The 16,416-nt window shown below is 47.5% G+C and overlaps 1 protein-coding gene and 1 pseudogene across 4 annotated transcripts in view; both read right to left on the reverse strand.

Annotated features, from left to right (window-relative positions):
* OLFM2 (olfactomedin 2) overlaps positions 1 to 16,416 on the reverse strand; it is a 78,772-nt gene that overhangs the window by 56,029 nt on the left and 6,327 nt on the right. Inside the window, exon 1 of one of the 4 annotated variants that reach the window (XM_053582260.1) lies at positions 6,783 to 7,137. The exons of 2 other annotated variants lie outside the window; for them this stretch is intronic. In XM_053582260.1, coding sequence (XP_053438235.1) covers positions 6,783 to 6,917 — 135 coding nt within the window. In that variant the 5' untranslated portion in view covers positions 6,918 to 7,137. Of the gene's footprint in view, positions 1 to 6,782; positions 7,138 to 7,967; positions 8,053 to 16,416 lie in introns of those variants that run through there. One more of the 4 variants, XM_053582263.1, reaches the window with a different exon arrangement.
* Positions 11,383 to 13,059, reverse strand: LOC128580429 (dnaJ homolog subfamily C member 21-like; annotated as a pseudogene).

Below are 16,416 nucleotides of genomic sequence, written 5' to 3' on the forward strand. Positions count from 1 at the left end.
GTCATTATTGTTTGGTGGGCCCGGGCTGGATTCGAACCCACCAGCTCAGGTGTATGTGGCTGGCACCTTAGCTGCTTGAGCCACAGGCACCAAGCCTTTGCCCTGGTCTCTCTGCTCCCCCTAGGCTCCCTTGCCAATCTGCCCTCCCCAAAGGGGACAGAAAGATGACTGTGAATCCCATGTAAAGTCTCGTCCTTCCTCTGCTCAGAACCCTCCATAGCAACCCATTCAGTCATCAATTTATTCATTTACTAAGGCTTTACTGAATACCTACTATGTGCTAGGTCCAGGGCTATAAAGGGTCAACAAAAACCAGTTTTAAAAAATCTCTACTCTCATGGACACGACATTATACTGGGGAGAAATCAGAGAACAAGATATATAGGTCAACTATATAGAGTATAAAGTGAAAAGTGCAGTAGAATAAAGTGACCATGAAGGAAAGAGAGACAGGGGGTGTACTAGGAGTTGCAAGTTAAATCTAAAGTCCCAATAAGATCATCCCCCACCAAAGTATAGGTCCCTCCCAGCAGCCCCCTACACTCAACATCTCTTCCCCTCTATCCCCCTTGCTCACTCTGCTCCAGCCACATGGGCCTCCTCATTGTTCCACCAACATTTCAAGTATAGTCTTATCTCGAGGACTTTGCACTTGCTGTCCTCTCTACCTGTAACTCTCTACTTCTGGCTATCCTCCCTTGATTCCTTCCGATCTCTACATAAATGTCACCTCCTCAGAGAGGCCACTCAATCTAAAATAAGGGGCCCCTCACTTGCCCCTTATTCTATGTTCCTTTCTAGCACACTTACCACCACCTGATATAGTATGGCTGTATTATACCTGTATTCTTACTTGTTAGTCCCCACCCCGGCCCTACCATGTCAGTTCCAGCAGGACAACGATTTCTATCTGTTTTGTTCACCATGATATGCCTGGCACATAGTAGGTGCTCAATGAATATTTGTTCAGTAAGTGAATGAACGGAAACACCCTCTCTGGGACTTCCTCTCCTTAGGTAAGAAGACAAAGGATTGGCAGAAACTCAGCGCCTCAACTGCAACCAAAAATAGCCATGTGTTGTGGCAGGTGCCTATAGGCCCAGCTACTTGGGAGGCTGAGGCAAGAGAATCCCTTGAGCCCAAGAGTCTGAGGCTGCTGTGAGCTGTGACACTACAGCACTCTACCAAGTGCAAGGGCGACAAAGTGAGAGTCTGTCTCAAAAAGAAAAACAAACAAAGGATTGGCAGAGTGCAGCAGTATTCACAAATACTTGGCTACTCAATCTCATGTGACCCAGGGTGGTAAGACCACTCTTCTCATCTTCTTTGAGGTTAGCATGGCCATTGGACTTGTTTTGACACATGAAATGGGAACAAAAGTAACATATGCCATTTCCCAGGCAAAGCTTTAAGAACCACTGGTAGATTTGTCATGACATCCTTTTCCTGCTGCAATAATTATGATTCAGTACAGACCCCATCATCTCGGGTCCCAGAGTGACCACCAGGGACAGAGCCATCCCACCATCACCGGCCAATAATGGCTAAATATACAGGAAGCAAAAAATAAGCCTGTGCTATGTTAAACCACTGAGATTTGAGATTGTTTGTTACTGCAGGGTTTTTTCTCTCTCTCTCTTTTTTTTTTTTTTTAGATAGTCTCACTCTGTCACCCTGAGTACTGTGCTCTGGCATCATCATAGCTCACATCAAACTCTTGGGCTCAAGCAATCTTCTGGCATCAGCCTCCTGAGTAGCTGGAACTACAGGTGCCCACCATGATGCTCGGCTAGTTTTGTTTTTGTTTTTCTTCTATTTCTACTAGAGACAGGGTCTTACTCTTGCTCAGGCTGGTCTTGAACTCCTGAGCTCAAGTAATCCACCTGCCTCAGTCTCCCAAAGTGCTCGGATTACAGAAGTAAGCCACCTCAACAGGCAAAAAATGTCCACACACATGCCACATGCTCAGCCTCTCTTGACTGATACAGGGTATCTGTGACTTCCTCTCTCCAGAAAATTGTCAAGAAAAAGCATGGATTCTTCATGGCAAATTCCTCAAAGAGCCTTTTCCTGATAGTTGTTCAGACCCCTCCCCATTCTTCCCATGAGGAAAAGAGTCCTTCCAAATACAATAATCCTCTCCCGTCTCCCCTTCCTTCCCTCCAGCCCTTCAGGAATGGATGGGCAAGGTATAACATGCAACAGACAACTCGTTCCAGCCCTCAAAACACTGCAGCTGCTGGCAATGGAGCTGACAGCTCTGTCTGGCTCTGGATTTATGATCCCCAGGTGAGAAGCTATTTGCTAAGGCTCCCCACCCAACAAGGATGGTTTACAGCTGGGAGTTGGCCAAAGGTAGTAGTGGCAGCAACTTCCTTCCCCCTCCTTCCCAGAGATGGTTTTTAACCACAATGTTAAACTGCTTCTCTGGATTAAGGAGGAAAAGCCAGAGAAAAGCATGACTTGAGGATTTGGGCTTACCCGAATATATACTAAGGTCCTTTATTTTCAATTTTTTGTTTTATTTTTCTTTCAAAAAGAAGGGGTCTTGCTCTGTCACCCAGGCTGGAGTGCTATGGTGCAATCATTGTTCACTGCAGCCTTGAACGCCTCAACTTAAATGATCCTGCTACCTTAGCCTCCCGAGTAGCTAGGACTACAGGAATGTGCCACTACACCTTTTATTTTTTTTAGAGATGGGGGGTCCTCACTATGTTGCCCAGGCTAATTTTGAACTCCTGGCCTCAAGTGATCTTCCTGCCTTGGCCTCCCAAAGTGTTGGGATCATAGGCATGAGGCACCTTGCCCAGCTGAGGTCCTTTATTAAACCAAACACCCATATCTAACTTTCTGCCTCATGACTTTGGGAATTCACATTGCTTAGGTTCCTGAACCCCTCCATCTTCCCCACGTTGGTGCGCTACCCCTTCCTACAACTCCTCCTTACTGAGCACCTACTATGTGCCTAGTCACTTCCATTTGTTCTCCCCAATCCTCAGGAAAGTGAAATTGATTTAGACACTTGACAAATATTTATTATAAGTTTAGCTACCAGGGTGAACAAAACACCCCTCCTTACTAAACACCTACTATGTGCAGCTATTTGTTTTCATGTAAAGGTGTGATCGTTGATTTGGCCACTTGACAAATATTTCTTGTTGCAGGCCCACTATGCAACAGATCCTTGGATTCAGTAGTGAGCAAATCACAAGATGTCCTCCTGGATTCTACAGTCTAATGGAGACTTAATCCCGACTAATAAGGAAATTGGAGGTTAGCTGGGCATTGTGGCGCGCGCCTGTAATCCCAGCTGCTCGGGAGGCTGAGGCAAGAGAATCGCTTAAGCCCAGGAGTTGGAGGTTGCTGTGAGCTGTGTGAGGCCACGGTACTCTACCGAGGGCCATAAAGTGAGACTCTGTCTCTACAAAAAAAAAAAAAAAAAAAGGAAATTGGAGTTTAGAGATTAAATAATTCCCCCCAACATCACATAGCTAGTAACTATGGACAGAATTCAAACTCAGATATGTTGACTCAAAATCCTATCACTAACTGAGCACCTGCTATAATGGACACTGAGCTGAGGGCTTTCAAACATATGTGTCCTTGACACGGAGGAGGCACTCCATAGTTTTGTGGAATAAATAAAATGAATAGATGAATGGATGGAAAAACCATGCATAGAGATATAGAGGAATGTAAAGATGGATGCAGAGGATAGAGAAAGAAATGGATGGATGATGGATAATGGATAGATGAGAGAAGTAACTCACACTGAGTTCACTTTGTGTGCTTGATGTAGGATATGTTTATTTCTAAATATTATCCTACAATACACGGACAGAGAGATGGATGAATGGATCCCTGAAAGGATAGAAAGACAGATGATGGAGGCTTGGCACCTACAGCTCAGCAGCTAGAGTGCCAGCCACATACACTGGAGCTGCCGGGTTAGAACCCTGCTCAGGCCTGCCAAACAACAATGACAACTACAGTAAAAAAAAAAAAAGGGCCGGGCGTTTTGGCAGGCGTCTGTAGTCCCAGCTACTTGGAAGACTGAGGCAAGAGAATCACTTAGACTCTATCTCAACAAAAAAGAAAAGAAAAGAAAGATAGATGGATAGAAGAATGGAGAGACAGATGTATGGAAGAATGGGTATAAAGATAGATGGATAGATGGAATAATGGTGGATAGATAGATGGGCGGATGAATGAATGGATAGAGAAAGGGATGGCAGGTCACATGGAAGGATGGGTATAAAAATGGATGGATACATGGAATAATGATGGAGGGATGGATGGATGGATGGGGATCTAGACAGTAGCTCTCTGTTACCCGCAATAGTCTTGTGAGGTAACAATTATCATTCCCATTTTATAGATGAGGAAACTGGCTCAGAGTGGTGAAGTCACTGGCCAGACTCACGGAGAAAGTTTGGTGGAAATCTAGGTTCCAACATTGGTTTATCAGACTCTCAAGACCCTTTCTTGAGCACCCTCAAATCACAGTCCTCTCCCAGACCCCAGCCTGAGTGCCCCAGCATCTTATTCCACAGAGCCCTTTTGGTAAGGCCTAGTGAGAATGAGAATGAGGAGGGACTAGAGTCAGAGATGAGAGCACTGTTAGCTTTCAGTGGGGGATTTCATGTAAGAACTGGATCAAGGTGCTGTTAGCTACGAATGGGCCAGAGTGGAGCCATGGTCTGTTTGGGCACACACACATACACACTTATAGAACACACATAGTACACACAGGAACCTATCCACATGCATATACTGAGGGCACACACACATCATAAATACACACTTGCACTTATATGCAAACACAAAGACTTACATCTCCACTCATAGGTACACAGAAATACTCTTGCACACACACATGCACATACACAATCATAACTCAGAGACATGCTGTTACACACTTATGTACACATTCTCCAGACATACCATATGCCCACATCTATTTATACACCTGCACGCATGTACACAGAATCACACTCCATAGATCGCAGGGCAAGAAAATTTGTCTTCTGATTTCAATGGGACACCATCTCTCTCTCTCCCTCAGATGGCAACAGCAAGAAGGCTGTGTCATAATCATGTATACAAACTCATATGTGCACATGCAATCATGTAACATGTAAACCTATATAGTCAGGGACATATAATTGCAGATACTCAGATACATCCACACCCAAACACGCTCACTCAGGGACACACCCACACTCATTGCAGGCTACTCCCTCACACACAAGAACAGGTGCTGGGACCCTCTGATGCCAATGCACATAAACTTTTTTCTCTCATTCCCCCATACACATGTGGAAATGCATGCATCCACACACAAACCAGGATATACCCAAATAATATCACTTTTTGTGAAAGACACACAAAAAGACATGGTTTCACACATTGGCTGCAAGTCTGAGAATTTGGACCCAAAGCTCTCACCCCTGTCAAGCTCAATACCACCTACGCTGGGCAAATAACAACCACTCCCCAGGAGATATCACCTCCCACCACTTGCCTACAACCCTTGGAAGCAAAGTCCTCTTTGCTTCTAGCCAGGGGCCGGAAAGAATCAGCATGATGGACATTTGGAGCTAAGCAGGTGTGTTGTGTGTGGGGGGAGGGATGAGTGGGAGGGATGGTTGGTGAAGTTGGGCAGAAGATCCAGAGCATCAGGAATCCAAATCCAAGCCCCACGTTTTGGGAGGAGTCCCCCAGACTGAAGAGGGGAGGAGCTTCCAGAGGGGCGGGAGGTGAGGGCGTCATTTCTGGAGGTTGAGGGAACTTTGCAGTGAAGGAGTCCTGTCCCCTCTCCCCAAGACACCAGGACCACCGTGACTAACCCGACGTAGTCCCCATCCCTTCTACCCCAAAGGAGGGAAGCCAAAAAGTAAGGCAATAGAGGGGGATGGGAAGGGAAGGCGGAGACAATCCTGGACCTTTGGGAAGCAGCGTCAGCCAGCCTGAGCATCGTCTGCCTCCCAGGGAGGGCGAGTTAGGGAGGTAAATATTCAGCATATGGTGAGGAATGTAATGAGGAGGAGGATCCTGGGGGACGGGAGTGCAGGGGAGGGAAAATGAGAGCCAGACAAAAAGTGATACAAAGTCAGGGAAAGCGCCACAGAGACAGAGGCAGAGACAGGGATATACAGAAAGAGATCCAGAGAAGCAATTCAGAGGGGAAAGAACTGAGAGGTAGAGAGAACTACTCAAAGACAACGAGACACAGCCAAGCAGAAACCCCAAAGGTCAGGACACTCGAGAGCCCAAGACCCTCCCCACCCTTTCAGAGACAAGGTCCCTCCCAGGCCCCCAATCTCACCGTCCTGCTCCGCCCAACTCAACCCGGACCTGGCTCAATTCTGCAACCCTTGTCACTACCACCCAGGCCGGCGAGCCTGGTACATTGTTGGCACTCGGACAGTGCTCCCTAATAATAATACTAATAATCAATGATAGCAGTAACCATGCTAAACGTTGTTGGCACTCGGACACTGCTCACTAACAATAATAATAATCAATGATAGCAGTAACCATGTTACCCACTGATAATAATAAGATAATAATAATCAATGATAGCAATAACCCCGCGGGGCGTCCCGGGACTCCCTCCGCCTGCCTCCAAGTCCAGCCCCGGAGCCTCGAGAGGCAGCCCCCAACCCAATCGCACCAGGCAAGTGGAGAACCGGGCGGGGGCCCCTAGGGGCTGCGGCGGCGGCGACTTTGGCGCGGACACCACACCCCCCCGGAGCGCCCCCAGCACAACCGCCACTCACGATTTTCTCGGAGGCGCCGGCACGGGACACAGTGCCATTGAGACCCACAAGCGAGGGCAGCGTCTGGGACATCCAGTTGGTGACCATAGCCATGGTGCTCAGCACCGCCCCGATCTTGAGCAGCGGCACAGACATCGCGCCCCCGCCTCATGCCCCACGGCCGCCGGCCGTGCGCGTCCCTTCTCTGGCCAGCCGCCGGGCGCTCGGTCCCTTGCCACCCAGCCGCCCCGGGGGGGCACGAGCGCGAGCTGTGGACCCGGCCGGAGCCGGCCGGGGGTCGGGGGCCGTGGGCGCGGGGACCGGGGACCAGGCTGCGGCTCGGCGCGCCTGGAGGGCTCAGCTTATAAAGCGCCGGCTCGGCCACCCACCCCCACCCCCTCCCGCGCCTCCGCGCCGGGCACTTCCAGCCGCCGTGACGTCACGGCTCCGGCCCTGAGCCGGGCTGGGGCGAGGGGCGCCGGGACTGTCCTTGCCCTCTCCCACCTTCCCCGCAGCCACTCTGGCCCTAGCCCGGGAAACACCCGAGGGGGTGGGGGATCCTCCTCCCGTCCCCGGCGGCATTCTCCAACCACCCTACCCCCACCCCCACTACATCCCCAGCCCCGCCCCCCAGCGGTATTCCGCTTCCCCCCAACCCCGGCGGTATTCTCGGGTCACCCTCCGCCTGCAGCCTCTCTCAGAACCCCAGCCACTGCACTCAGCGTTTAAAGGGAAGTATAGTCGTCCCACCTCGACCACCCAAAGGTGGCAGGGGGCTGGTGTCCTACGTCCTCACCCTTCTACTGTTGAGACACCGGCCCTGGCTTCCTAAAACCTGGAGACCCGGCAGCAGGGGGACGTGCGGGGCGACACTCAGGTGCGCTCCCAGGAATCGGACCGCCAAGGGTCGGTCTCCTTTTCCTCGGGGAAGGGGCTTCCCAGGGACGAACACCACTCTGGGGATCCCTAGTTCGTTTCGGGAGTAGGGGAGCCGGTGGACGTGGTCACTCGGATGAAAGTGCGGGAACTAGGGTCACTAGGGCAGCGGGAGGCTTTCCCATCACAGCCATTACCATCAGGGACCCTGGAGACAGGGAAACGGCCTTTCCCAGGCAGGTCCCAGGCGGGTCTCGACTCACAACTTGAACTTGGTGTGAGAGCGAGAAACCCACACTTCGGACCATCCTCCCGACCGCAGGCACCCACCTGCTCTGGCCCGCCTCCTCGGGGCGAGGGGAGCGCGGCGCCCTCAGCCGCCTACCCACCCACGCATCAGACTTCGGCTGCGGCCGCTAGGCTGCAGGCAGGAGTGCAGGGTGGTTTTAATTTCCTGTTTTGCCTGCACTCACGCCCCCTCCTGGCGTCCCGGCATCACCTTGCGCCGCCGCCGCGGCTGTCGCCAGCAGCCTCCGGCGGCCGCCGTCTGAAGGCGGCAATGACTCAGGACTTTCCTGCGGCTGCGGCGCCCAGAGGGCTGACCTCGGAACAAGTGGTCCGGACTTGGGGTGTTGCGGGGGAGCCTCTGGGGGTCTTGAGTTGTCTTTTCTTCTGAGTTGGGCAAACCAAACTGCAGGTTTTGTCCATGTGTGACCTCCAGCAATGACTTTGCTTCCCTATCTGCAAAGTAGGGACCTAGTACGTCCTGTAAAGGGGCTCAGGTAGCCTGAGAATCAAATGGTTTATTAAGCATCTACTATGTCCCAGGCACTGGAACTACAGACGAGAAATGCTTGCCTGCCTGAAGCTGAATCTTCCACGGGGTGAGACAAACAAGAAATGGGTGGGGAAAAATAAAATAATATAGTCTATTTGGAGGGAGGAGGGCGTGAACTTTAAATAGGGTGTCTAGGGCAGGGGACATTTAAGCAGAAACCTGAAAGAAGGTGAAGGAGGGAACATGTGTATGTCCTGGAGAAGTGTTCCAGGTAAGAGAACAATAAGTGCGCAGGCCCTGAGGCAGGAGGGATCAGGAGACAGGAGGAGGCCAATGTAATAGGAAGGGAATGAGAGCCAAGGACGGAGTGGGGGATGATGGTGCTTGTAAAACACTTTACAGAGTGTCTGAGGCATGGTAAGTATTTCATAAATAGTAGCTGCCATTGTCATTATTATTCACAACTGATAAATTATCCCTCCCAAAATAAGATGGGTCCTTGCCTACTTGTACTAAAGCTTCCATTTGTGAGTGCTAGGCATCTTGCAAACACACTTGTTAAGCACTTACTGCAACCTCCCATGAACAGTATGCAGCTCTGATACTTACAGGTGAGGAAAGTGGACTTAGTAGAGGGGACCTCAGCTCAGAATGACCCAGCAGCTAAATAGAGGCCCAGAATTTGAACCCAAGTCTGTTTGATTTCAGACCACTGGGTTCCAGGCCTCCTGGCTTAGACAATTTGGAACCCAATGATACTTCTTGCCCTTGTCAATGCTGGTACTGTGGAAAACTGCCCTCGCTCTGCACAGCCAATGAGTGGTCTACCTCCAAGGAGTGGTCTTACATTCACATTTGAACTTCCACTTTGCCAGTCTCACCATCTCATGCTTGTCCTCATTTAGCCATTCCTACGTAAGTTAGTCTCCACGGAGCATGCCCTTCTTCTTGAAAGTTATTTCTCCCTGGATTTCAGAGACACCTTATCATTTCCTAGGTCTACTCCAACTTCTCTGACTGCCAGGGTCACTATCTCCTGCCTACTCCCTAAATGTTTGTATCTCCCAGGGCTTTGTCCTAAGTTCCCTGTCCCTCATTCACTCTCAAGGCATTGGTTCCATCTGGCACACGCCTAACTCAGGACCTTTGCACTTGCTATTCCTGCTAACCACAACACTGTTACCACAGCTGCCCACTTGGTTTGTTCCTTTACTTAATTTATATCTCTGCTTTGTCATTGTACAGGTCAGAGCCATGCCCTGCCCTTCCCATAGAAAACTACATTTCCCAGGCTCCATTGCACACTTGTTTCCTGTTAGATTTATCCAAGGAGAAGCCCGGGAGGGAGATTGGAGGGTGGGAAGGAAAGGAGAATCCTGGTATATCTCCCCTCTCTGCTTGGGGTAGAGGGTGTTTTCTGACAGTGGCTATACTCCCTCCACGGTCCCAGGTCCCAACCTACATCCCAAACATCCCATTACTCCTTTGTCGAGTCCCTCCAAGAACTTTGGCTTCTCAACTCTCCTATCTCCCACTTAACCAATTCCCTATACTAAATTCCCTCTCTCAGAAACACCTAGAACAGTTTGTTTCCTTGACTGGACCCTGGCCATCTCTTTTTTTTTTTTTTTTTTTTTTTGAGACAAAGTCTCACTCTGTCGTCCTGGGTACAGTGCCATGTGTCATAGCTCACAGCAATCTCAAACTCTTGGGCTCAGGCAATCCTCTTGCCTCAGCCTCGGGAGTAGCTGGGACTACAGGTGCCCTTCATAACGCCTGGCTAATTTTTCTATTTTTAGTAGAGATGGGTTCTCACTCTTTCTCAGGCTAGTCTCCAACTCATGAGTTCAAGCAATCCACCCACCTTGGCCTCCCAGAGCGCTAGGATTACAGGTGTGAACCATCGCACCTGACGAGGACCCTGCCCATCTTACCTGAAAGACCTTTCCTGACCACCTCATCTAAAAAGCTCCCTACCACTCTCTGCCTCTTACCTTTATTTTTTTATAACAGTGTTTATCACCCTATGACATTATATTGCACTTTCATTTTTTCATGATTGGAGTTTTTCAATAGATTGTCAGCTCCATAGACCATCACCAAAATTTCTATATTATGGCCAGACTCAGTGGCTCATGCCTGTAATCCTAGCACTTGGGAAGCTGAGGCGGGTGGATTGCCTGAGCTCACAGGTTCAAAACCAGCCTGAGCCACAGGGAGACCCCATCTTTAAAAATAGCCAGGTGTTGTGGCGGGCACCTGTAGTCCCAGCTACTTGGGAGGCTAAGGCAAGAGAATCGCTAGAGCCCAAGAGTTTAAGGTTGCTGTGAGCTATGACACCACAGCACTCTACCAAGAGCAACAAAGTGAGATTCCTGTCTCCAAAAAAAAAAAAAAGTCTATTTTTCACAGCTAGAACTTCAGAACCTAGAACAGTGCTTAGCACACAGTAGGAGCTAAGAAATTGTTCTTGGTTGACTAAGTGATCTATTCCTTGATGCATATCTGTAGCCCAGTTCTCCACCCTCAGCTCAGGCCCCTGTGCCCACCTTCTTCTTGGACATTTCCATTTGTGTGATGCACAGGACTAATAGCACATCACAACCACTGGAATGGTCTCAATCAAAATGATAGACAGTAGCATGTAGTGGTGAAGATGTGGAAAAATCAGAATCCAAATACATTGCTAGTGGGAATATAAAATGTCACAACCATTTTGAGAAACAACTTAGCAGTTTCTTTCTTTTTTTATGTGTTAAAATAATTTAATTCTCCCTGTACATTTCTATCCACATGAACCAGCAGCCATCAAGAAAACACATTTTACAATATCTACCTGTTCTGAGACATTCAAGTCAGTTCAGATGGCAAAAGTAGAATTCAATCACTAATGAAAAGTTTAAAAAATATATTAAACAAAAAAATGCTTTTATAAGTAAAAAATAATCTTCTACAATGAAATAAATTGCAGATCACTGAAATTTTAACTTTTTGGATGGTTTCAGTTCAGTTTTTTGGTTTCAAAATCCAGTAGTAAAAAAAAAAGAAAAAGAATATGTAGGCAGAATTTCTATCTGTTTTTACGTTTTTCCTTCTTGCTTCAACTACTTGTTACAGTTTAAAGATGATGACAAAGATGCTCTTGCATGACCTGTGGCCTTGAGATGTTCAAAAAGTTTATTCCGAGATGGAAATTCACTATGGCAGGTTGTACAGCTGATAAGGACATCACTCACTGTCTGCGGTTCAGCAGGTACTTTCACAGTTTTTTCCATATCTTTGGTTTTCTTTCCTTTGGATTTAGGAACACTTTTAGCTTCACTTTTTGCATCATCACATGATTTAATGGTCTCTGTGACACCAGCATTTTCTTGGGAACTATTTTCTGATTCTTTGGCATTGTCTTGATTTAAATTAGGATCTTCTGGGTCAATTTTTACTCTTTCTCCAGTTCCGTTTTCATTGAAATTGTCATCATAATCCTGTGCTGGCTTCTGTTTCTTTTTCTTCTGTTTTTTAGAAAGCTTTTGTTTTGGTGCATCTTCCATTTCTTTTTCAGAATTGTCATTCAATGGATTTTCATCAAATTGAGGTCCTGAATATTTTTTTTCCTTCTTCTCCAACTGTTGTTTTAACAAGGCAACCATTTCCCAATGTTTCTTGGACTTCTCATGATTCTTCCTGGCCTTTTCCATCTTGAAAGATTTGCCACGCGCTGGGCAGTACAAGTCGTCCTAAAGCTCAGTATCCTCGGCCTCATCACTATCTTTCCTATCCTGTCCATCTTTGAGTTCATGTTCCTCTGTTTCATTTTCATCCGATCCATCTCCAAACTCTCCGTACTGTGCCTCCATCTCTCGGAGCTCCTTCCCCAAGTCGGCCACAGCCATCCACTCTGTTCTCTGCACTGCTCCACCAGTTTTGCCGTCTTCGGCTTCTGCTGCCGCCTCATCTCCTCGGCCTTCTTCGCCTTCTCGGCTTCCACAAGTTTCCGATGTGCCTGCACTCTTTTGTCTCTTTTACGAATGAAAGCCACCGGCTGACGGACCAGCTTGTTCTTCTCTTTCCTTGCTTTGTCCTGAATCTTTTTGTTTTCTTTGTCCATGGCTCGTTTTTCCCCAGTGGTGAAGCTTGTTGTGTATCAAACTCTTCCTACCAAGATAAATCTTCTGAGTGCAGAAACTCTGCCAATACGCATAGAAAGGATGGACTACCGTATCATAGTCACTCTGGGAGTCTCCAAAGGTTGGGAAATCCTCAACATCCTCCTCTAATACAGATTCTAGTTCTTCCTTTGCAATCATTTCAAAAACATTATGATATACAGCATAGAAGCCCTTTTCATCCTCTCCATAGCCAGAATAACAGGTTACAGGGAAAGAGTGAAGCAAATCTAAGCCGTCACCTGGATGTTCTCCGTCAAGCCCACTTTTAAGTTGAGCCTCACCAAGATGATCACACCATGCTCTTTCCTGAGGGTCACTTAACACGTCATATGCTGCTTGGATTAATTTAAATTGTTCAGCTGCTTCTGCGGCTTTATCTAGATTTTTTATCTGGGTGCAATTTCAGGGGATAGGCCTTCTTGAGCTCCTCGTCGGTGGCGTCAGGCCGCACCCTCAGTGCCTAGTAGTGACACTCCATCTCCCAGCCCGGCAGGGGACCGGAGTCGGAGCCGGGGCCCGGGGCGGGGCCGAATCGGCGGTGGCAGTGCTGGCGGTCCTCTGTCCTGGCGGGAGCCCGCCACCCGCACCTGGCCAGCCAGCAAGCGCGGCGGCGGCGACCGAGGCGTGCGGTGGCAGACGGCCAGGGCTGCGGCACGCAGGAGCCCGCCAGCAGTTTCTTTAAAAAATTAAACAAAAACGTCCCCTAGGCTTGGCGCTTTTAGCACAGTGGTTACGGCGCCAGCCACATACACCGAGACTGGCAAGTTAGAACTCAGCCTGGGCCAGCTAAACAACAATGACAACTGCAAGAAAAAATAGCTGGGCATTGTAGCACCTGTAGTCCCAACTACTCGGGAGGCTGAGGCAAGAGAATCACCTAAGCCCAAGAGCTGAAGGTTGCTGTGAGCTGTGATGCCACAGCACTTTACCGAGGGTGACATAGTAAGACTCTGTCTCCAAAAAAAAAAAAAAGAGAAATAAAAGCATGTGTCCATGGAAAGAACTGTATGAATGAAACAATCCAAATGCCCATCACTCAGAGAGTGGATAAACAACTGTGGTACGTCCATACAATAGAATGACATTCAACAGTAAAAATGAAACATGTACCAATCTATGCTACAATGTGGGTGAACCTCAAAAATATGTTGCTAAGTAAAAGAAGCCAGACACAAAAGGCGACAGAGCTTACAATTCCATTTATACAACATGTCCAGAAAAGGCAAATCAATACAGGCATAAAATAGATTAGAGATTGCCTCAAACTGCGGTGGCAATGGGGAAGGAATGCAAATGGGCACAAGGGATCTTTTGGGGGGATGGGAATGTTCTGAAACTGGATTTCAGTGATGACTGCACAATTCTGATTTTATGAAAAGCCATTGAATTGCACACTTAAAGAGGTGAATACTGTGGCATGTAACTATGCTTCATGAAATTGCTAAAAAAGGAGACCATTTTATTTATTTATTTATTTAGAGACAGAGTCTGACTCTGTCGCCCTGGTTTAGTGCCATGGCATCATAGCTCACAGTAACCTTAAATTCTTGGACTCAAGCTATCCCCTTACCTCAGCCTCCTGAGTAGCTGAGACTACAGGCACCTGCCACCATGCCTGCCTAGTTTTTCCATTTTTAGTAGAGATGAGGTCTTGCTCTTTCTCAGGCTGGTCTCAAACTCCTAACCTCAAGCAATCCACCTGTTTCAGCCTACCAGACTGCTAGAATTATAGGCCAGCCAGGAGACCACTGTAACTTTCCCTGCAAGCCCCCCCTCTTTGAGGTGCCCTGTGCTGGTACTAACATGACAATAAGTGCTTCCTTAAATTTTGTACCACAGTTTCCTCAGTCTTGTCCTGGTGTTTATATACCCAGATTCAGAAACTAAAGATTATTTCCTTTCTTCTTCTTTTTGTCTTTTAGAGACAGGTTCTTGCTCTGTCACCCAGGCTGGAATGCATGGCAAGATCATAACTCACTGCAGCCTCAAACTCCTGGCCTCAGGTGATCCTCTTGCCTCAGCCTCCTGGTAGGTGGGACTAGAGAGGCATCATCACATCGGACTAATTTTTTAATTTTTTGTAGAGACAGGTTCTTGCTATGTTGCCCACCCTCTTCTTGAACTCCTATCCTCAAGCAATCCTAATGCTTTGGCCTTGAGCCAGAATTCCCATTTTTATTTTATTTTATTTTATTTTTTTCTGATACAGAGTCTCACTATGTCACCCTTGGTAGAGTGCATCAAATTCTTGGACTTAAGCAATTCTCTTGCCTCAGCCTCCCAAGTAGCCGGGACTATAGGAATCTGCCACAGCACCTGGCTATTTTTTTTGTTGTTGTTGTTATTGTTGTCATTGTTGTTTAGCAGGCCCTGGCTGGGTTCAAACCCACCAACCCTGGTGCATGTGGCTGGAGCCCTAACCACTGAGATATCAGCGCTGAGCCCCCATTTTTATTTTTATTATTCTTTCTTTTAGAGACTTGAGGAGTAAGATAATTCCAATTTCTAAAATGAGTAAATGGAGACACAGAGATGCCAAGAAACTTTCCCAAAGGCACCCAGCATTCACTCCCAGATAGGCTGCAGAGTGTACACAGTGCTAGATCAATTGAGACCTGTTCATAGAGGGAAAGAATGAATGCTAATCCCTGCTTCACATCATATACAAAAATTAATTCCAGATGGACTGTACAGTAGTTTCCTTTAACTATGGAGGGTGTGCTCATAGAGCCCTAAAGGATGCCTGAAACCATGGATGGTACTGAACTGTCTATGTATATACATACTATGCACAAATTTCTTTCTTTCTTCATAATTTCACAGATAAAAGATTCCTTTTATCACAGATCTTAGCAACTTTAGCATATAATTTTTTTCTTTCCTAATACCTGGAAAACTTCCACCTTTTTTTTCCTTTAACACAGGGTTTCTCTCTGTTACCAAGGCTGGAATGCAGTGGCATCATCATAGCTCACTGCAGCCTCAAATTCTTCGATTCAAGCAATCCTCCTGCCTCAGCTTTCTGAGTAGCCAGGACTACAGGCATGTGTCATTATATCTGGCTAATTTTAAAAATATTTAAAATTTTGAGATCTCACTATATTGCCCAAGCTGATCTCAAACTCCTGGGCTCAAACAATGCTCTCACCTCAGCCTCCCAAAGTTCTGGGATTACAGGTGTGGGCCACTGTGCCCTGCCAACTTCCACCATTTTCACTTAAAAACATTTTATGGATTTTCTTTGGCAGATATGAGTTGCTAGCATCACTCCTCTTGTATTCTAAGCCCATTATTAAGTACAATAAGGGTTACTTAGACACAAGTAGTGTGACATCATGACAGTTGACCTGGTAACCTAGAAGGCAACTAAGTATAGAGACATTAGACAAAGGCATGATTCACATCCCAGGTGGGACACAGCAGGACAGTGTGGGATTTTATCATGCTTCTCAAATGGCACACATTTTAATACTTGAGAATTGTTTATTTCTGGAATTTTCCATTTGATATTTTCAGAACATAGTTGGCTGACGATAACTGAAACTACAGAAAGCAAAACTTCAGATAGTCTCACTTTGTCACCCTTGGTAGAGTGCCATGGCATCTTTAGCTCACAGCAAACTCAAACTCTGGGACTCAAGTTATCCTCTTGCCCCAGACTCCGGAGTAGCTGGGACTACAGGCGCCTAACACAACACCCAGCTATTTTTAGAGACGGGGGTCTCCCTCTTGCTCAGGCTGGTCTCAAACTCATGAGCTCAGGCAATCCACCTACTTTGGCCTCCCAGAGTGCAAGGATTATAGGCATGAGCCACTGCGCCTGGTCTCATCGCGG

Source organism: Nycticebus coucang, chromosome 3 (genome assembly GCF_027406575.1).
Source record: "Nycticebus coucang isolate mNycCou1 chromosome 3, mNycCou1.pri, whole genome shotgun sequence".
NCBI lineage: Eukaryota > Metazoa > Chordata > Mammalia > Primates > Lorisidae > Nycticebus > Nycticebus coucang.